General features: G+C 35.6%; 2 protein-coding genes across 2 annotated transcripts; both read right to left on the reverse strand.

Moving 5' to 3' along the window:
• Nucleotides 1-217: 217 nt before the first annotated feature.
• On the reverse strand, nt 218-4,551 carry LOC113331490 (5-formyltetrahydrofolate cyclo-ligase, mitochondrial-like). Its single transcript, XM_026578198.1, has 7 exons — nt 4,129-4,551; nt 3,508-3,648; nt 1,553-1,723; nt 988-1,029; nt 843-888; nt 621-691; nt 218-493 (listed from the first exon to the last, which is right to left on the reverse strand). Exons 1-7 carry the CDS (start codon nt 4,436-4,438, stop codon nt 360-362), a joined length of 915 nt encoding a protein of 304 aa, XP_026433983.1. The 5' UTR covers nt 4,439-4,551; the 3' UTR covers nt 218-359.
• Nucleotides 4,552-4,726: 175 nt separating this feature from the next.
• LOC113331489 (putative F-box protein At2g02030) lies at nt 4,727-6,792 on the reverse strand. The gene is made up of 2 exons (XM_026578197.1): nt 6,616-6,792; nt 4,727-6,442 (listed from the first exon to the last, which is right to left on the reverse strand). The coding sequence occupies exon 2, from the start codon at nt 6,368-6,370 to the stop codon at nt 5,429-5,431; it is 942 nt and encodes a 313-aa protein (XP_026433982.1). The 5' UTR covers nt 6,371-6,442; nt 6,616-6,792; the 3' UTR covers nt 4,727-5,428.
• Nucleotides 6,793-23,506: the final 16,714 nt, after the last annotated feature.

Raw genomic sequence — 23,506 nt, forward strand, 5'->3', positions numbered from 1 at the left:
TCGCTTCTAGTCCGGGTGATTGTAGATGTCCATCCACGTCCAATCTGTCATCCTGAAGATTGGTCATCAGCAGATAGACGGATGGGTGCATTGATTAGCGGATTATAGTTTATATGTTAATGCTTGAACTGATCAACAGTATTTCGTAGACAGGGATGAAATTTAAGGGATCGGGCTTTGTACAGCACATAAGAGAAAGAAAATATACTATGAGAACTAGTGAGTTTTAAAATTCTGTTATCATTTATCTTGGAAGTATTCGACTGACTGCGAAAGCAACAATGCAAACAAAGAAAATGATATGAATTGGAAAACATTGCTAAAAAATAGAGCATGAAATCAGTTAACCATCATTCGCTTCACATCCGCTCCAATGCTGTCTTACTGATAGGAATTACACCAGATGATGTTACTAGAGCATCTACAAGTACATCATGGGGTGTCATAGGGATGATCCCCTCATCCAAGATTTGGCGAGAGTAAGACAAAGCAACTGCAAAAAAAAAAAAAAAAATGCAGCCAAAACTTATACGAGGAAATCGAATTGATACCCTAAACAACATGAAGAGCAAATGCTTAAAAGAAAAGAAAAAAAATGAAGAGCAAATAGTTGTTTCTACCTAGGAGAGGTTGTTTCCACTGCCGTTCGGAAGCAAGTGCTTGATATTTCAGCAGAAACGTGTCGTAATACCTATTATCCATGCACAACAAATAAGAAAAGTAGAAAATGAAATTCCAATCGATCAACCAAAAACATAATGTAAAATTCAAGATATAAGTATGCCGAAAGGAAAAATTGTTTTGCTGTTCAAAAGTAAGCACAATATATATTATGAATTTACCCTCCACCACGACCCAATCGTCTTCCTGATTTATCAAAAGCAAGTCCTGTCACCAAAAACAACAGGAGGCGAGGCACCCAGTTAAAAAATGGATCCAGTAAAATCATGAAAACAACCAAGAAAAATGGAAACGAAATAAACTCACCAGGCAGGAGGAACAGGTCAACTGGATCACTTGCCTGCATAACTGCACAGGACAAAAATTCCTTATTTAGGTAGAACAATCCAAGTTCTGTTGCCCTCTAAAAACGAGACTACAAATCCCAGATGAAAGAATATATATTCTGATGCTTTTAGTGTGATTCCCAACGAATCAATCAATAAGAGGGTTAATCAGCAATGAGCTAAAGAGGTGATTTATTTATCTAGCTACAAAAGACTAAATACGACAAACTGCTACTCATCATCCTTGTGACACTTGCGACCGAACAGCTATACGACTTTGAGGTCACCGTAGGTGAAGAGTACTACTGAAGTAGCCCTATCTAATGTTTGGTGAACAGAAAATTTGAACATACTAATTTACTGAAACAATGTAATAGCACTTCATTGTCAATCAGATACTTTTAGCTTATAGAAATAACATACAAAAGAGTATAAAATTTGAGGACTTGTGTCAAAAAGGTAAACTATCAACAAGACCAGACCAGAAATAATTAACAATACAACGATAAAGAAGCAAGAGAAACATATTAATGAGAATAGTATACCATCTTCACGCTGATTTCCATCAGAATCTTCTGGTGCTGGTTCCAAAATGTTCATCGAGTTCGCTATTAGGTCATGAATGCTTGAGATGTTGAACATTCTCATATGACAATTCTTATCCTCCACCCTTGGAACATATAGCTTCTTCTCTATCTCGGTGTGATTATCTTGATCTGTACAGCAATAACTAACAAATTACATGAGATTAGACATAACATTTTAGTACCGCCAGTAAGATGAGTCTTGAGACCGTATAAACATTTCTACTAGTAGATGTACATAGGCAATTAGATGTGAATGTAATTTGGCAACCTCGTGTAATTCATGAAAGTATAGAAATCTCAGACTCTGAATACTATCATATAATGGAAACTTCCATGGCTCTGTCAACGAGTTCATTTTCATTAACGCCAAAAATAATTAAGATGCTTTACTAATGAAAACTCAAAATAGGAAGTTCAATGCAGCTGGTATCAATATACAAGCGTACCGTTACTAAACTAGGTAAGTGAACAATCAATCAAGGACTCATCTTTTGATTAGTCAGTTCTCTTATTATCTCATTGCAAAACTTCATGAAGCATAATCAATGACAAAAAAAAAGGTTAATTAGCTTTTTTTTTTTTGGTCATCGAATATGCTTCGAAGTTTTGCAATGAGATAATAAGAGAAATGACTAATCAAAAGATGAGTCTTTAATTGATTGTTCACTTACCTAGTTTGGTAAAGGTATGCTTGTATATTAATACCAGCTGTAGTGAATTTTCTATTCTGAGTTTTCATTAGTAAAGACATAATCCAGCGTATAACAATGATTGAAATAATTAGGATGCTTTAACAGGACACAATGCCCCTCTAAGTTGCATAGTGTAGCAAGATTTAGGTTGCACTCCAAAGTGACTATAATGCTTTGTTCGTGGATGATGGTGGTAGTGCTGATTAGTAGGTAGTGTGGTTTTTGGGTTTCATTTTGACGAAAATCAGATGGAAGGTTAAAGATGAGTTGGGTAGATCTGGCTGGGTTGATATGAGAAAGTTGGCTCTCAAACAGCTGAGACATGCACACCATTAAAGAAGAAAGGAAATTTACGTGGGAGGAAAGCAGATAGTGAAAGGCAGAGATTTGTGGAGAATATCTCATATTTGAGGCTGACAATCAACAAATACTCTTTTGGTCGACGAGCTGATCATCTATTTATACAGGAAATCTAGAATTAACGCTTCAGTTTAGCAGGCATTTTTGCACAATTTTACCTTTGCATAACTCACAGAGCCAAGGTGTACTATGCTGGATAAAACTGCGCAGTGATGCCCACTTAGTAGAAGAGCAATTTGTACATTTCAGGTATAAGTAATTCTTATTGATCAGAAGGAAAAACCAGACTGTTATTGTGGAATCCAAACCACTCAGCCATCACTCATCAGTTCTTGGCCTTCCAAGTATCAACCTTTCCTTAATCATCTTCTTTTGCGATAAAACAACCTATAGTCATCCAAGCATGATTTCAGCAGAGTTTTAGAGTCAATATCAACCTGTTGGATGCCACATTTTGGCAACCCAAATAGGACAACGATTTGCTCCTAAGCAACCGTAACATTCAATTGATCTATTTAGAGGATTAGATTCAGTATGAGTGCGCGGTTTTTGTACCCATTTTTTATTTATATTTTTGTAGGTTAATTGTTTTGTTTTCAAGGTCCATCTCTCCCTTTTCTGGCCTATGAAGACCTATATACTCTAAAGACAGTTTTGAACAGATTAGCTGTGTGCAGTTAGGTTGGGCTTTTAACCAGTAGATGTAATTCTCTTCAATATGTCAAAAAAACTTAAGCAATTGCTCAAACATACCAATAGTGCACCCCCTTACTAATAGTTTTTAATGCAGTAAATGCGCCTTACAAGGAAATGTAAGAACTTAAACGTCGAGCATAGATATGTGAAATGATTGATACATACCTTTAGGTGGATGAGACAAGATTTGCTCAAGAATCTGTGAAGTTTCTACTTCTCGTAAGGGAGTACAGCTTATATACGCACACAGCCTCTTACTGGATTTAAACCACGAAGATTCCAGTACAAGATTCTGTATAGCAGTATCTGCAAGAAGCAAATGTTAGAAATAGGTGAAAGACGGACACCAACATTGCCTCTGCGCTCAACTTAAATTTTCAAGTTCAATATTTATTTCCCATATGTGTATATTTGTTCCTACAGGTTCATTAACACATTTCCATGTAAATAATAGAAAAGCTGAAACAAACAGTCTTTTCTGCATATCTAGAAGTGATAATATAGTTACATCATCTTCAATTCAATTTAGTAGCTTGGGTTTCGAGCAATTTTATCTTATTTAGATTTCTATTACTTATTATCAATACACAATTTAGCTGTTTAATATGAATTAATCAACAAATTTCATTTTCCATATCTGATTCGTACTTAAATCTAATTTCAAGCACAGATTGAAAATCTGCAGATTTGTTCTAATTAGGACATAAAACCCACCTAATTCAACAACCGTAATCCACGAAATTACAGTAATTAGGGCATAAGACATAATATAAATTGAAGTCTAACCTTCTTGAGATTTCTGAGAAGAAGGCATCGATTTGAGATCTTTCTTGACTTTGGTTCTAAGAATTCGTTTCTGTTGAAAGAGAGAATCAAGATCAGGGTTTGCACTTCCACTTCCACTTCCGGACATTGTGATGTTGGAGGAGTAAGAACGAGATCTGGTGTATTGGATAGTAGTAGGACGACGAGAGGAGGAGAAGAAGAAAAGTGATGATGGAGTTGGTGGTGCTGGTAGTGTTGCTGCTGTGCGCGCTTGTTGGTTCATCAACGAATTTTTTAGTACTAGTAGAATTAGCTGTCTGCGGGTTCTCATTTCACAGTCTTTTTATAATCTATTTTTCATCATTCTTAATGTCTTATAGACTTGTGCACATGTGATGAAATGATACTAATAAATAACTTCTCAATTGTAATTTTAGTTTAATTTCAAGTCACTCGGACTTGCATTCAGATAGCTTAGAATGTGATTCTTTTGTTAGGTTTAATAAGTACTGGCAAGAGTGCAATCTGGATCAGAAGCTCGGAGAACAGAAAAAAAAAACAAAGGAAAAATCACCACATTGCGTGCTTTACAATATGATAAAATTCACATCAAAGTTCATTGCAATCTACTAATTTAGAGCGTGCCGGTTACAAAACTTAACAACTACTACATTAATATGGTAAACTGATCAGAGTTACCAAGTAAAATATGAAAATAGAATTAAAAGTACGGGAAATATACCCCTGAACCTCCTTCCGCAAACACACATGCTGTATATGGTGGGTGTTCCTTCTGCGATATCAACTCCTTATAAGCAGCATTATCGACTCCTGCCACCCCATCAGGTATGAAGGATTTCAGAGAAAGAAAGTTACCTCCTTGACAGTGCAGCTGATAATCCATATTAGAGCAATAAATATTATCGTCACCATCATCAGAGATGTATGCAGATTCTTTCATCTTAGCTTCAAAAAAAAGCACACGGTACAGGATGCTCGGGCCTTACAACCTTAAGTTTTTTGGAACGCAAGTTGTAAACTTGCAAATAGTAACCATCAAACCAGTACAGAAAAATCTGGTCAGAGAAACTGAAGATACGAGTTGGAGGTGTACTTGTATTACCGATACAAAAACAACAGGGATCTGGTGGAAAGTACGGTGATTTCCAAGAAGAAATCACACGGGCATCAAAACTCTCCTCCATAACCCAGGCTTGCTTGGCTTCACCCCTCAATAAATACAAATGAACTTTGCAGCAACAACAGCAACTACTACTACTACTACCATTACGATCATGTTGAGGTCGATGATAACAATCACTTATTCCATTACATAATTATTTTTTTCCAAATATGCAATGCAAGGAAATCCTTTGAACTCCAGAAGACGGGGATATGTAACAGATAAGTGCTGCTGCTGCTCATCAGTTGCACCTTTAGATGGGAGTTGAATAAACTGAAACTTCTCATCATGGATATTGAACGAGAGTAACATCTCCATCTCATTAGCTCCTTCCACTCCCACAATAGTTGTTATTATCTTCCAAACCAAACATTCACTACCAGAACTACAGAAGACCGCAGATCTGTCACTACTGGTGGACGCTCTTATCCAACTAATAGTTTGACCATCATGTGCAACGTGTGCGCTTGTGGCAGTGATATCTCTCCATGATTTAGTACCCAATGTAAATACAAGAATGTTAAGCTGCTTGTGCGAGGTACGAAAAACACTTACCAACTTGTACTCATTCGCTAAGGAATCGAAACCAAATCCGTGACAGATGGTGCTAGCATGAAAGACAGGTTCCCCTAAGATGGATGGATGATAAATATGGATAAAACCACCCCTGCTTGGCTGCAAAATCGTGTAAGAAGTTCCAAAACAATTCACATTAGCCATACAAGGGAAACCATTACTGTAACCAACCAGTTCACCATGTGATTCCATGAGAAAAGAACCAGCTAAAGGCCAAAGGACTAGAGTATCGCGAACACAGTCAGTAGGAAATTCAAACAAATGACCCCGGAATAGAGTATCAGTCGCACTATTTAAAAGACTAAAGACAAACTTGGGGTTTTTTTGAGATTGAAGAAAGTGAGCATCAGTTAAACGTTTATCAATATGAACCAATCTATACCAGTCTTTTGAGACAGCAGCACAACGGAGCAGTGACAGAACTGGAAGCCTGGTTAATATTTCTTCCATAATCAAATCTGGAGGAAGGTCCTCTTTTTTTCTATATTCTCTTTTCTTCTTCATCAGTGTTGGTACAATGGTGAACAACAAATCGATAGATGGCTTGATAAAAGTGGAATAAGCTTGAATATTAACCTACGACGTAGAATAAAAGTGGTTTCTAATAATCAATACACAGATGGCGTGATTCGTCGAACTTAAATCTAACATCAAGTACAAATTTAAAATCTATAGGATTTTCTTCTAATTCAATAACCACAAAATAACATTAATTAGGGTACACTACATATTAGAAATTGAAGTCTAACCTTCTTGAGATTTCGGAGAAGAAGGCATGGATTTCCACTTCTGCTTCCAGATTAATATCAGGATTTCACTTCCACTTCCAGACATTTTGATGTTGGACGAGGGAGGAGAGAAGAAGAAGAGTGCTGCTGCTGGTAGTGTCGTTGCAATAACGATTTTTCTAGCACTTCTAGCGTGAGCTGTTTGCGCCTTCTCTTAGGCTAAGCGCTATTGCCGTTCTGCTTAGCTACGGCTTAATTAGAACGATTTTTTTGGGATCATGGTTTTTTTGGGACCATAATTTTATTTTGGGTAAAGACATTAGAAGTAAATCTAGGTCATTCCTTATCTAGATATTTATATTAATACCTATATTACCCTCCTGATTAATTTTGGGTGATGATTAGTTAGTGTTAATAATAGTTAGTGTAATGATTAGTGAGGTGATTAAGTTAAAGATAATTAGTAAGATTGAAAAATCAGATGGTTTTTTTTAAAGAAGTAGAATTATTGAGAGAGTAAAGTTAGAGAAGATGAAGAAGGAAAACATGAAAAACGATGGATTTTACCAACCACAACCGGAGGAAGGGTATTTGGGTATCCAGGTAGGCTTCAAACTTAGATAATGTTGGTTGAATTGCTCCAAACTTTCAAAAAAAAATGAAATTTTTTATGTAGATTTGGGCCAGTTCGGTTACCATATGTCAAGAACATGTAACCGAACACACCTGAAAGTGTAGTTTGGTTACGTTTTCCAAACACGCAGGTTACCGAACTCGCTCGTTAATGGAGGTTTTGGTCGTACAGTGTAATGTTCGGTTACCTAGGATAAAATGGTAGGTAACCGAACTTTGAACTTAACAATTTATTTGGGTACATCTTGTGTGTTCGGTTAGTTCGCAAACTTCAACTCAACCAAGTTCCCAACCGAACTGCAGGTTAAAAGTAACCTAGTGTTAGAAGTTCGGTTGGTTCGCAAACTTCAACATATTTTTGCGAATCAACCGAACTGGGCATATATACGTATATATGCAATTAGGCGAATATTCGGTTACTACGAAATTTATTTCTTGGCGAATTAGGTAGATTTCGGTTACAAAGTTTCAAAGGTAGAATTCGGTTACAAAGAAAACTTAACATTTTTGTGAACGAACCGAACTTGTGGACTTCTCATTATTTTTGTAAACTAAAGTTCGGTGATATCCTTATTTTACGAAGGAACCGAACTTATGGACTTGTGTTGTTCTAATACAAGGAGTTCGGTTAAAAGTATTTTTTTGCGAATCAACCGAACTCTGAGTTCGGTTAAGAAAAAATTAGTTCTTGATAACCGAACTTTTCTCTGAAAAAAAAACCTCCATTAAACCTCTCTGCAATTTCCATTTTCAACTCATTTTAATGATTACTTCTCATTTATTCAACCAAAAACGAATGACAAGTAATGGGTTTGTGAGAATATCTTTGTTAATGTTTTAAATTAAGCTATATATATATATATATAGTGGTGGTGGTGGTAATCGGAGGTGGTGGTGGTAATCGGTGGTTGGTGGTGGTGATATTCGGAGGTGGTGGTGGTGGTAATCGGCGATGGTGGGAGGTGGTGGTGGGAGGAGGTGGTGGTTATATATATAGGTGGTTATTGGGTTGGTTTTAAATTACACTAGGTTAAGGATAGGTTAGTCATTTCAATGTTTTAGGACACCCCTTATAACTATAGGTAAGGTGGCCTAATAAAACCATGGTCCCCTCAAAAAAACCATGGTCCCTAAAAAATCGTTCCTTAATTATATCCAACAAATAGCCTATAACTATAAGCCCAAGTACTATGATTATATTTACGAATCTGTTCCATTCGAAATACAACTACTTTGGAGCTTCACTTGCTTTAATGCGACGACTTAGATAAAGAATGCAACAAATATGTTCCACTTTTAAGCTAAGCGATGCCTCACAGAAACTGAGTTTCCATTTGGGGTACCAAAATACACCACCAATTTTTTCTTAGGCCATCTGTATGGACAAACTCGACACAACCTCGAGAATAAAAACTCAATCAAAGAAAGTGCCTAGAGTTATCTCTCTCTCTCTCTCGTTGTTAAAACATTTACAAGATTGAATCAGTGAATGGAAAAACATTCACATGAATGAATCAGTTATACCCCGACAGTTCTCGGACGGTATCTAGGACCAATGTCCAAGGATCAATCAAGTCTTATCCAATTAACAAGGTTGGACCTAGCTAATGTGATTGATCAACGCATAACCTGTGATATTTCAATTATAAAGATAAATAATATAATGCGGAAAAACAAATAACATGGACACCACAAATTTTGTTAATGAGGAAACCGCAAATGCAGAAAAACCGAGAGACGTAGTCCAGATTGAACACCAAAATGTATTAAGCCACTACATACACTAGCCAACTACGAAATAACTTCGGGATGGAATGTAGTTGAGTCCGAACTCAGTCTCCCACTGATTCAGGTACAATCACGCTCATTACGCCTCTTGAATCCCAGAAGGACTGCACACAATTGATTTTCTTAGACGGTCTCACACCAACTAAGAGTTTCTTCAACTCAACTGAAGACTTTAAACCAAATCTTTCTCCCACAGATTAAGCCTATTATTGATTTTATGATTTACGATCTAAACAGATGATCAGATCAAACGATAGATCCAGGTGATGGAAATCGATAGCAACTTAGATAAAAGTCTGGCTATCCTCAAAATCCGGACTTATGCAACCCGAAGTGCAGCCTAGATTATTATTCACCTCACAAATATGAAATTTGCGGAATCAAAAAAATATGAGATGAAGGGACTTTGATAATTACGATCTATCTTGATTGATTGAGCAAGGCTCTACAAACAATCAAGATTAGGATACTCAAGTTATCAAGATAAAAGATAACCCGACCTGGCTTCATGAATCCCAATGAAGTCTTTGTAGTCGCTAAACCTTAAAAGGGTTTCAGGAGAGAACGACTCTAGATACAACTAAGACATGCCAAAAAGTAGTGTCAGGATTCAAAGATCCCAGTTGCCAAGAGTTCCACTTATATAGACTTCAAAGCTATCCAATTTGAACTTAAAAGCTTAACACTCATTTTCATGTTCACTAAAACCTTAATATTGAGTCACAATCATGTGATCAAATGAGTCCAGTGTTAATTAGAGAATTAATCAAATGAAAATTACCTCATATAAATAATTTAGTTGCAATTGAATCGTTATCGACATAGTTTGTAAATGTACAAATTACAATTATATAAACCGTTCGTGAATCGGCTGAGTCACAGTACGCGGACTGGTTTGCAAACTTATATGCAAAAACCGAGTTCCGGAGTCTACTTCTCATTTCATAAACCGGTTTGCAAACTTATGCAATTACTAAGTTCCGGACTCTACAGAACTTTCGATTTCACATACTGGTTTGCAAAATTTGAACCAACTCAAAGTTCCGGAGTCCACATAACTTTTTAGTTCACGTGCCGGTTTGCAAAATCAAGACCTATGCCTGTTCCGGAGTTCACAGAACATCCAGCTGCGTACTGGTTTATGTACTAAACTGGTTCTAGAAGATAGAAATGTTTTTGGCTTGCATACCGGTTTGATTATTTTAACCTGGTTCCCTTACCACAGTTCCACAATGGTTTGTATACGAATATATATACCTATCTGGATTACGAAACAAACAGATTTTTCCATGATGTACACACAAGTGTGCATATCACACAAATCTGAAAGTCGTTATATAGTTACTCCACTACGTGTACGAATACATGTAATATGACTTCAGACATATAACAGTTTTCTTAGTTTGTAAGAACATTGTCTTGTACTCCGAATACAGTAGTTTTATATTTCTCTAAATCGATTCGGAACATTCCTGAAAAACATCAATGACACATATCACTATTCCATGCTATTTTCGAATGATAAACTTGAATCATGGTTTGGTTCCGAATAATAAGATGTTCTCCACCGAATTTGATTAAGTATGAACAAATCTTTATGAAGCTTAGTCATTATATTTCGAGAAATTCGTAAACTAAATAATTAGTTCTCGACTCGAAATTCTTGTCTATGAAAGCTAGTCTAATTAGTTATTCGACAGTCGTCTCAAAGATAGAAAAGTGAATATAACTTGAGAAATAGGTGGTTCAATCTCCACTTACCTTTTGTTGATGAAGTTCTTCAAAATCTTCGGTTGATCTTCGCCTTCAAACGGTAGAACGCAAATGATGACTGTTCCTTTCTCAAATCCACTTTCCTAGACCGAGAGTTAACTAATTGTAGACTAGAAATCAAGATATAGTCTTTACAACTAAATTTGACGACAAGCTTGATATAGCAACACTTGTGAGTTCGACCGAGCAATGCTCTAACAATTTCCCCCTTTGTCAATTTTAGTAACAAAACTATTTAATACATATGGATAACAAAAATAAAGTTTTGAAAAAACTCCTCGATCCACCATGTCTTCTTGATTTCATTGGTTTCTACAACTCTCCTTAAACTCTTCGTTATTTTAAGTTGCAATGATTCTGAACGTGTACAACTCAACATCTTTGTTTTTGAAGAACCGATTCCATAGTGATAACAACATTTTGAAAACAAATATTCTCAACCGTTGTTATACAGAAACATGGTACTATTATCTTCTCCCCAAAGTTCGATTGTATCTCAACTCTGAAGTAATATTATGGTGATATGTTTCCCCCACTTAATCAATACTTACATCTTTTGTTTAATAGGTAACCCTATTGCTTAAATGATTCACTCCCCCATTCCGTAATGATCCATAAACCATATGCATGTAGTATGAAACTACTAAATAATTTTCCCTTTTTGTCAATAGAATTAACAAAGGTACGAAAATCGCGGGATCGTAATGAATATAACCAAAAAATATCTCAAGTTTTAAGGAAGATGGAGATACTACATAATAATAACATAGTTAAAATGCAACTTCTCATATCAACTTATTAGATGATATCACATAGTAATAAATACTTAGCGCTCATCCTAGGAGATTAAAAAGATACAAGCATCCCCTTTATAATTCCAGAGGCACACTCCCCACAAAGATAAAGCAATTAAGCACAAGTTCATTTAAGAACTCTCCCCCATAAAATGTCATTCTCGAGAGAACAACATGAGTGGCCTTACTTTCATGAAAAAAGGGAGTAAGATGACAACAATTCCATTACTAGAACTCAAATTATTTATTGCCCAAAGGATATAGATAAGTGCAGGGGCAATCATGAAACTTGATTTAATGAACCAAAACAACACCAATAGACTTCTGTAAGTGTTGAAACGTTGCGGTGTCTAGAGGTTTGGTGAGAATATCAGCCAATTGTTGTTCTGATGGCACAAACTCAATGCTGACAGTACCATTTTCGTAGAGATCTCTAATAAAGTGGTATCTTATGTCAATCTGCTTAGTTCTTGAGTTATTAACAGGATTCACAGTAATTCGAATCGCACTTGAGTTATTACAGAATATCTTCATTGTTCTAGTATCGATTATGTAATCAGTAAGCATTTGCTTCATCCATAAAAGTTGAGTACAACATGAACCTGCAGTAATGTATTCGACTTCGCATGTTGATAGAAAATGTGAGTTTTATTTCTTGTTATGCCAGGAAACAAGATTTAGTCCTACATAGTAGAATCCCCCATATATACTTTTTCTATCTTCTACACAACCTTCCCAATCTGCATCAGAATACGCTATAAGATCAATGTTAGTATCAAATGTATAACAGATACCATCGATAGTATGATGTACATATCTTATGATCCATTTTGCAGCTGCAAGATGAGATTCTTTTGGCTTTACCTGAAATATAGTACAACAACCAACGACGATATTCGTTCTTGTCGCTGTTAGATATAGAAGGCTTCCAATGATGGATCTATACAGTTTTTGATTAACATCGACTCCATTGTCATCCTTATGCAACTTCCCTGTACTGGGTATAGGAGTTAATTTGGGAGTTTATCAAGACCAAATCTCTTAACAAGACCTTTTTGTATACTTTTCTTGAGAAATATAAATTTCATCCTTGTGTTGATAAATTTGTAAACCTCAAAATACTCTTAATTCACCAACATTGCTCATCTCAAATTCCTTGCCGAAAGAGGTTTGAAAATATTTAGCAAGTTTCTCGGAAGTAAACCCATAAATTATGTTATCTACATAGATTTAAGAAATAAAAACATCTTTCCGACTCCATTTGGTAAACATGGTCTTATCTGCTCCTCCTCTTAAGAACCGTTTACGAAGAAAAAAAGTAGTAAGATTATCATACCATGCTTGAGGTGCTTGTTTTAATCCATACAATGCCTTATTGAGATTAAAGACATAATCGGAATACTCCGGACTTTCAAAACCTTTAGGTTGTGCAACATATACCTCTTCCTTCAAACACCCATTCAAGAATGCAAATTTTACATTCATTTGAAATAGCTTAATCTTGACAAAATAAGCATGAGCTAACAATAATCTTATGGACTCAAGACGAGCATTAGGACCAAAGGTTTTGTCAAAGTCAATGTCTTCAATCTGTGAGTATCCTTGAGTGACAAGTATATCCTTATTTAGGACCACTGTACCGAATTCATCTGACTTGTTCTTATATATCCATTTTGTACCAACAATATTAATGTTAGGAGGACAAGGCACGAGTTCCCATACCTCTTGCATTTTGAATTGATTTGTCTTTTCGTGCATTGCATTCACCCAGAAGGGATCATTCAAAGCTTCATCAACATTCTTAGTCTCCACTTGCGAGAGATAACAACCAAAATTACAAATGTTTTGGAGTTGGTTTCTCTTCTTAGCAGTGGACTATGTACCTCCAATAATATTTTCAGTATCATGGTTCCTATGAACTCACAAATGTCGTGGAGTGGTACGTTCAATAGGAACACCCTTAGGAGGGTTTTTCTGCTCGTCATCAGAAACATCGGGATCAGTAACCGTTGGCACATCTTCCACTGATCCCGATACTTCTCTGACTTTCTCAATTGTCTCCAAGGGAGGCAACTCAGCAGGAGAGTCATCATGATGAAATTCATTCAAATCATCAATGATAACATTTGCTGATTCCAGCATAACACGAGTTCTGAGATTGTATACTCTAAAACCACGACTGTCAGACGCATAGCCAAGGAAAATACCTTCATCGCTTTTTAAATAAAATTTTCCTTTCTGTTCTCGATCCTCTAGAATGTAAACACTTACTGCCAAACACATGAAGATAGTGTAAGTTAGGTTTCTTACCATACCATAACTCATAAGGAGTACTCAAAGTTCGTGAGCGTAGATACACATGATTGATCAAGTAGCAGGCTGTAAAGACTGCTTCTCCCCAAAACTTTAACGGTAAGTTTTTCTTATGGAGCATTACCCAGGCCATTTCCTGTATACTTCTATTCTTCCAATCTGCAACTCCATTGGCTTGTGGAGTGATATGTGGAGAATATTTTTGAATAATACCCAGTTGTTTACATAATTTAAACACTTTAGCATCTTTGAATTCAGTTCCCCGATCGCTCCTAATTAATTTTCTTTATTCTGCGACCTTGTTCATTCTGGATTCTCTTAAAAATAATCTTGAATTCACTTAGGGTCTCATTCTTGTGAGCCAAGAACGCCACCCAAGTAAATATGGTGTAATCGTCAACCATTACCAAGGAATATTTCTTCCCTCCAACAATAGGTTTTTGAATGGGTCCAAAGAGATCCATATAAATTAAATCAAGTGGAGCTTTGGTGGCAATGTCTCGAGATGATTTATGTGAAACTCATACTTGTTTGCATTTTTAACAAGCTCCACAAACACCGTCAACCTTGGCATTGATTTTGGGTACATCTCTGACAATTTATTTGTTAATGATCTTTCCAAGAAGGGGAAAATTGATGTGACCAAAACGCTCATGCCAAAGGTGTGTAGATTCCACCTTTGTCAGATTGCAACAAATATTAGACTGAATATCTAACAAATAACAGTTATTCTTGCCATGTATTCCCGAAAATTTACTTTTGACGGATTTATCTTCAATGTCACATCCTTCAGCGCTGAAGATAACCTTATGGCCTTTGTCGCAAATTTGACTAACCGAAAGAAGATTTGCAGTCATACCTTTGACATAAACAACATCATGGATTTCAGGCACACCAGGTAGCTTGATCGTTCCCTTTTTGATAATGTAGCAACAACTCCCGTCTCCGAACATCACAGGCCTCCATCAAAGTTGCTCGAGTTCACTAACCAGGAAAGATCGCCTGTCATATGTCGGCTACACCCACTATCAAGAAACTGTTGTTAGTTTTTTAGAACTTAAAAGGTTGGAGAAAAGTTTTCTAGCTTTCTTATTAAGATTACTACAACCTTTAATTTCTTCCTGAAGAGTTTACAAGTATGTTGGTAATGATCGAGAGCATTACAAAACATACAGGAGCCTACAATTTTTGTAGCAACACCAAGAGATTCCTTCGAACCACTCTGAGTCGGAATGGTTTTATTGAAACCTAAGCCTATTTTATCTCCATATTTGATGACAATTCATGACACATGAAATAAGAAAATTTATCGAATCCAAAGATAGATTGGAAGATTTTTCAACAGAATTCAGAATCCCAAGAGCTTTGTTGATAGAGGATATAGAATGTCTATTACCTACAACTTCCTCTTTATTTATTCGAATTTGTTCATCCCATTTATCCTGAAGAGACTTTTCCCTTTCATATCCTTCTCGAAGATCGGAATCTTTGATGTATATCTCGCAGTGAAGTCCATTGATAATTCTTTTTAATCTGTGTTTCTCATGACAGAGCTTATCGATCATCTTCTTTAGATCAGTATATAAATCAACATCGATGGTTTCTAGAACACCATCAAAAAAGGATTTGGTGTGATCTTTTCTGATGATATGCTTTTTGAGATTTCGTGTATGTCCATATAATCAGACTTCTTTAAACACATACTTATTAGGTCTTAACATGTTTACCTGCTCTGATACCAACTGAAGGCAATCTGTATGGATAAACTCAACACAACTCCAAGAGTAAAAAATCAATCAATGAACGTGCCGAGAGTTATATATATATATCTCATTGTTAGAATGTTTACAGAATAGAATCTGGAACCTAATTACAAGGAGAGTTCTTGGACGGTACCAAAGACCAATATACAAGGATAAATCAAGTCTTATCCAACTAACAAGGTTGCTACTGTAATTGACCAATGCACAACCTGTGATATTTCAATTATAAAAATAAACAATATAATACGGAAAAATAAATAACACAGACACCAAAATTTTTGTTAACGAGGAAACCGCAAATGCAAATGCATAAAAATTCCAGGACCTAGTCCAGATTTAACACCAAACTGTATTAAGCCGCTACAGACACTATCCTACTACCAATTAACTTCGGCCTGGAATGTAGTTGAGACCGAACTCAGTCTCCCACTGATTCAGGTACAGTCGTGCTCCTTACGCCTCTTGAATCCCAGCGAGGTTCCACGTAATTGATTCCCTTAGACGGTCTCACACCAACTAAGAGTTGCTTCAACTCAATTGAAGACTTTAAACTAAATCTGCCTCCAACAGATTAAGCCTATTATTGATTTCCTGATTTACGATCTAAATGGATAATCAGATCAAACGATGTATCCAGGTGATGGAAATCAATATAAACTTAGACAAAACTTTGGCTATCCTCAAAATTCGGACTTATGCAACCCGAAGTGCAGTCTAGATTATTATTCACCTCACAAGTCTAAAACTTACGGAATCAACAAAGTATGAGACGAAGAGACTTTGTTGATTACTTACTATCTTGATTGATTGATGGAGAAGGGCTCTAAAAACAATCAAGATCAGGATAGTCAAGTTATCAAGATAAAAGATAACTGAACATGGCTTCACGAATCCCAATGAAGTCTTTTTAGTCGCTAAACCCTAAAAGGGTTTCTCGAAAGGACGAATCTAGATACAATTAGGACACATCAAAAAGTAGTGTCAGGATTTGACGATCCCAGTTGCCAAGAGTTTCCCTTATAAAGACTTCAAAGCTTAGGTTGCTTTAGGTTTAAGCTAAGATAGCTTTGAAGACAAGAAATCAATATTCACCGAAAGATGAAAGCTTTGAATCTTATTTACATATACAAGTTATACACTATGGTTAGGTAAACCGTAATTGAAACGTGTATAAGGACTATGTTCAATATGGTTATCTGAAACTAGCCGATTTGAACTTAAAAGCTTAACACTCATTTTCATGCTCACTGAGACATTGATATTGAGTCACAATCATGTGATCAAATGAGTCTAGTTTTAATTAGAGAACTGATCAAATGAAAATTACCTCATAGAAATAATTTAATTGTAATTGAATCATAATTGACATAGTTTGTAAATGTACAAAGTACAATTACATGAACCGTACGTGAATCGTCTGAGTCACAGTATGCGGACCGATTTGCAAACTTATATGCAACAACCGAGTTCTGGAGTCTACAAACTTCTCAGTTTATAAAACGGTTTGCAAACTTATGCAATTACCGAGTTCCGGACTCTACAGAACTTTTCATTTCACGTACAGGTTTGCAAAATTTGAACCAAGTCAAAGTTCTGGAGTATAAAAACTTTTTAGTTCACGTACCGGTTTGCAAACTCAAGATCTATGCCGGTTACGAAGTTCACAAAACATTCATCTTGTGTACCGATTTGGGTACTAAACTAGTTCTAGAACATAAAACTGTTTTGGCTCGCATACTGGTTTGATTATTTTAACCCTGTCCCCTTACCACAGTTCCACAGTGGTTTGTATACGAATATACATACCTATCTGGATCACGAAACAAACATATTTTTCCATGATGTACATACAATTATGCATATCACACAAATATGAAAGTCGATATATAGCTACTCCGCTACGTGTACGAATACATGTGATACAACTTCAGACATATAACAGTTTCTCTATTTGTAATATTGATAACACTATCTTGTATTCCGAATATAGTAATTCTATATTTCTCTAAATCGATTTGGAACATTCCTGAAAAACATCAATGACACATATCACTGTTCCAGGCTATTTTCGAATGATAAACTTGAATCATGATTTGGTTTCATAAAATAAATTGTTCACCACCGAATTTGATCAAGTATGAACAAATGTTCGTTAAGCTTAGTCATTATATTTCGAGAAATTCGTAAACTAAATAATTAGTTCTCGACTCAAAATTCTTGTCTATGAAATCTAGTCTAATTAGTTATTCGACAGTCGTCTCAAAGATAGAAAAGTGAATATAACTTGAGAAATATGTGGTTCAATCTCCACTGACCTTTTGTTGATGAAGTTCTTTCAAAATCTTCGGTTGATCTTCGCCTTCAAACGGTTGAACGCAAATGATGACTGTTCCTTTCTCAAATCCACTTTCCTAGACCGAGAGTTAACTAATTGTAGACTAGAAATCAAGATATAGTCTTTACAACTAAATTTGACAACAAGCTTGATATAACAACACTTGTGAGTTCGACCGAGCAATGCTCTAACAGAAATTCCTTGGTGTCCAAACTATCTTGGTCTACAAATAGTAAAGTTTTTTCTTTTTACAAACTTATCCTGAGCCAGGGAAACTCATCTTTGATGTTTCTGGTATAGCCGACTAATAGTATTCTCCTAATACTATCTCGTAGAGGAAAGTAACATAATTAGGCGAATTCTCTTACGTCCGCTAGTTTAAAGACTTCTTGATGATCAAGAAGCGTCTACTAGTACTGTTGGTGGAAGACTAGGATTGTATTTCTAGTTTAATTTTTGATTATTTATTTGATTGACTAGCGGTAGTTATCTCTTGACCGCACCTAGTTTTTTTATTCTTGAGAACCTTTTTTTTCTTATACAAGGTCACTCAAACTAGATCATGAGTATAACATTGTCTTGTGATAATCCATTGTTAACGGACTCCGTTATGTGAGTGATCGATTACAAGTCAGGAAATCAAACTTGTTATTGTGTAGGTACAGAAGATTATTGAAGATTGAAGACAATGAGATTTTTCTTATTGGTTTGAATCTTCGTGATTTGATTCGTGCACAAACTTGATCGGATGGGATCTGACTAGATCTGGTTTATCTTTATTTATATCGACAAGTTATCATTTGGTGGTACTCTTCAGTACCCGAATGTGGTAGTACTATTATTTAATCCAGATCCTAGACTATCTAACCCGACAAAAGAGGTTTAATTTATTTTAAACAAGAAAAGCCTTTGTCACACCCGACATAACATATCTCTGATTTACTTCTTGAGATAGAAAAGTGGTTACCAAATAGATTAGTCTTTTACTATTTGGAAAATGATTTAAAGGGTTGGGTGCTTAAAGTCTTCAGAGAGACTGAAACAACTTAAGATAGTGGAATCTATCTTAGGATTCACGTGTGTTGTCCAGATTGGTTGTAGGCGCGTGGATACTGAAAAACTTGGTAACTAGGAGTATTTTACTTGGTCTCAACTATACGAAATTGGTAGTGTCTTTGTATAGCAGCTTAATTCTGAGAGTATTGAAAATTGGACTAGGTCTCGGGGTTTTTCTGCATTTGCGGTTTCCTCGTTAACGAAATCTTGCTGTGTCATTTACTTTAACATCTGCATTATAATTGTTTAGTTATACTAAAGTAAATTATATTGTCGTTAATCCAAAACACTTGATATTGATCCTACAGTATATCAGTCTTGTACCGTAATTATTATCAAGTGATTACCTTGTTATTGTATTGTCTCGACTTTTCCATAGGCGATCACACAAGGTATAAGACTTATAGGTTTATATCAAAAATATTGTGTTGTAGTTAGTACCCTCGTCATTTCAAGTAACACAAAATATGTTGATACTCGCATTGAGTCATTACATTTTGGTCTCTTTATTTTGTGATGTGGTAGAACCTAGTCACAATTGACTAACTTTGAGGTGCGAAGTAGACATTGATGTCTAGTATAAGTCAACCTACACATAGCCGGTTACGTGACTAGTGTTGAAGTAGTTTAATTTATTGAAGCAAGGTTCAACAAATAAAGATAAAAAATTTCCTTCTCTGGGAGAATATGATCCATACATAATTAGATTCCACAAAATCAAACAGAAGATCTTATTCACAACATAAAATATTGTACAAACATGCTTGAGTAACATTATCATCAGAAAACATAGTTTACCTGATATTTTTGTGCAAACCTGATAAGTGCATAATTTACTTTTGTATCAAGGATAAATATCTTTAGCTTTACAACAAGTGTATTCCTGGAAAGTGTATCAAGGATATTTCCTTCTACAATGGCATGTTTCTTAGAGTCGTATCTAGCTGGTAACGATTTGAGAATTTTCATCACAATGTCCTTTTCAGGAATAGTCTTCCCCAATGAAAAAGATGCATTAATAATTTTAGACACTTTGTGATTAAACTCATCAAATGACTCTTCATCGGTCATACGAAGGTTTTCCCGATCGAAATTTAGGTTTTGAAGCCTAACTTTTTTCTCAATGGAATTCCCTTAAAATACGGTTTCTAAGATATCCCAAGCATCTTTATACCGAGTACACATAGTCACATGGTGCTGAAGATCTGGGGTAATGGCATGTATGATAACATTTAATCCATCAGAATTTTGCTTTGCAGCAAGAATCTCGTCAGGCTCATATCTACCAATATCCTTTGCAACAGTGACATTGTCAACTGTGTTCATTGGAGGATTATAGCCATTAACTACACGAACCCATGATTGAAAATCACGTGCTTGGAGAAAGGAACGCATAGAAATTTTCCACTATAAGTAATCCGTTCCATCAAAGACTGGCGGTACGTTTATAGAGATATCACTTCTGTCTATAGAGTCAGATTGCTACAAACACAAACTTATGAGGTCTTAGCGTATTCGCCTGCTCTGATACCAATTGAAAAGGTCGGGGTCTAACAACCACACCAAATATTTCGTTCGGCAATCTGTATGGACAACTCCGATACAATTCCAAGAGAATCAACTAGACAGTCAGACTCAATCACGGAAAAGTATCCAAGAGTTATATCTCAATTTCTCATATCAATATGGAATCGAACAGAAATAAATCTGAGAGCCGGATCGATATGAGAAATAACTTGGATGGTACCAAAGAGCAATATCCAAGCGTCAATCAATTCCTATCCAACAAGCAAGGTCAGATTTACCAATTGATTGAACTACGCACGACCCGTGATATTTCAATTATATAAACAAATATAATGCGGAAAATAAATAACACAGACACCAGAAATTTTGTTAACGAGGAAACCGCAAATGCAGAAAAACCCTGGGACCTAGTCCAGATTGAACACAACACTATATTAAGCCATTACGGAAACTAGCCTACTACAAGATTAAATTCAGACTGGAATGTACTTGAGCCCTACCAGATTAAATTCAGACTGGAATGCACTTGATTCCCTTAGATGATATCACCCACAACCAAGAGTTGTTACGACCCAAAGTCGAGGACTTATAAACCAATCTGTCTCCCATAGAAAACTCTATTTAGATAGATAAATCTGTCTCCCACAGAAATACCTATAAAGTTTTATTATGTCTTATGATAAATCAAGGTGCACATGAACCAATTGATAATCCGGTCTTATATTCCCGAAGAACAGCCTAGAAATATCAATCACCTCACAATAACTTAACTATATGGTAGTATAACAAGTTATTGTAGAATTACAAAGAATGAGACAAAGAGATTTGTGAAAGCTTTTTATATCTTTATCGGAGATAAATCTCGAGTCAATCTTAGAGAAGATAATACTCAATACGATAGAACAAGTAAGATCAGAATAAGGAAATACATAGAAAATAGTTGGATCTGGCTTCAGAATCTCAATGAAGTCTTCAAGTCGTTAACCTACACAGTTTTGGAAAAACCTAGGCTAAAGGAGAATCGACTCTAGTACGCAACTAGTATCAGACAGGAGGTGTGGGGATTAGGTTTCCCAGTTGCTAGAGTTCTCCTTTATATAGATTTCAAATAAGGGTTTGCTTAGTTAGATTAGAAGCAAAGCATTCATTATTCACCATTAGCTGAAATCCTAATTTAAGATGCAAGCTAAGTTTTGATTGAAACCAAAGCAATATCTCTCCACCGTTAGATAGACTTAGCTTGTCACACACAAATGAAATATACTTCATTTAGATATGGGTAACTTTACCTAAACGTGTACATGAGATTGGCTCAATAATATTTAACCAAAGTTAGCCATGTGAACACTATTGTCTAATTCACATTCATATAAAACATCTAGATCAACTATGATGATCAAAGATAATCAAAGGATCTAATTGTATTCCTCATAGAGTTGTTCAATTTTTCATTATCTTATAGTAAAATAAAAGAACGAATCAAAGAAAAATCGGATTGATTCAAAAGAGTCAGTTCATGAACATCTAACCCACGGTTTGTAAGATTGCATTCCTTATTATATAAATGTTTCTTTTCATGAGTATAAAATCATACTTTGTCTATTTAAGAACTTGAACCACTTAAGTTTGTGAACGGGTATACAAACTTAAGTTCCAGACATTGGTCACAAGCCAACAGTTAGCAAACGGGTACGCAAACTTTAGATACGGACCGAACTCAGTCGAAACCGTTTGCGAACGGGTATGCAAACTTGGTTCCCGGACTTCAACAATTAAACCAGTTTGCGAACGGGTATGCAAACTTAAGTACCCTGACTTAAAAAATTGAATAAGTTTGCGAACGGGTATGCAAACTTCCAGTCCTGAATTCTATCAAAACAGTTCGTACACTAAGTACACAAAACGTAATGTAACCAGACATGGGTTTTAGCTCTTAACTCCCATTTCAATCATTGAAACGTTCTTATAAGACGACAATGAATGTCTCACACACACCGTTAGCTAATAAGAAATTTTCAAGTGATCGAATGATCAATACGAAACTTTCCAAGTCGACATCAAATGACTGTCTCACACAAATCATGTAAGATGTTTCAACGCAATTTCTTCATGATCATCTTTTGACATAAAGTCAAGAATAATGATGAATGTAGCTAAGAAAAAAAGCTACCAACACGTATTTCGATAAATAGATAAGCGAGTTATACTCAGCTCGAAATATCAAATGTGTATGATATGAAAGACTATATTGTATACGACTTTTGTCTCAATAGGAGATATGTAAGAATAAAATAGACTTCTGAGGATAGATAAGTTTTAGTGTCCACATACCTTTTGTTGATGAAGTTCCTCCGAGTTCTTCAGTAGATCTTCGTCTTCAGTTGTAAGCGTCGTGAAGTCCAAGCTCAACTATACAATCTATCATAGTCTAAAACTCATACAGGTAGACTAGAAATCAAGACTATAGTTTTGATCAACTAAATTTGACAAACAAGCTTGAGATAGCAACGTTTGCGAGTTCGACCGAGCAATGCTCTAACAATCTCCCCCTTTGTCAATGTTAATGACAAAACTATCAATACATATTGATTAAAAAATAAATAAGACTTTGTAGCTTCTCATCCATTATTCTTGATTTACTTGGTTCTTCAACATTACTTGGATTCTTTGCCTCTCCAAGTATTCCATTGACTCTGAATGTGTTTAACCTAGCATTATTGTTGTTGAAGATCCGTATCTATAATAATAATCAACAAGATTGTTTTCATATTGTTATACATTGTCATAGTATTATTATACATCATCAAAGTTCAATTGTATCACAACTTTGACAATAATACTATGGTGATATGTATCACTCCCCCTTAGTCAATACTTTATTTCACAATTAAAACCACTCTCCCTTACATAATGATCCGTAAACCATATGT

This window comes from Papaver somniferum, unplaced genomic scaffold (genome assembly GCF_003573695.1).
Source record: "Papaver somniferum cultivar HN1 unplaced genomic scaffold, ASM357369v1 unplaced-scaffold_125, whole genome shotgun sequence".
Taxonomy (NCBI): domain Eukaryota; kingdom Viridiplantae; phylum Streptophyta; class Magnoliopsida; order Ranunculales; family Papaveraceae; genus Papaver; species Papaver somniferum.

Bases quoted from the DNA above. Each gene is read 5' to 3' on its own strand.
- LOC113331490 (XM_026578198.1), bottom strand. From the start codon at position 4,438: ATGAGAACCCGCAGACAGCTAATTCTACTAGTACTAAAAAATTCGTTG. The intron at 1,030-1,552 runs GTATACTATTCT...TGTCCTGTGCAG, and splicing joins TGGAAATCAGCGTGAAGATG to TTATGCAGGCAAGTGATCCA. The intron at 889-987 runs GTGAGTTTATTT...TTTTGGTGACAG, and splicing joins TGACCTGTTCCTCCTGCCTG to GACTTGCTTTTGATAAATCA.
- LOC113331489 (XM_026578197.1), bottom strand. From the start codon at position 6,370: ATGAAGAAGAAAAGAGAATATAGAAAAAAAGAGGACCTTCCTCCAGAT.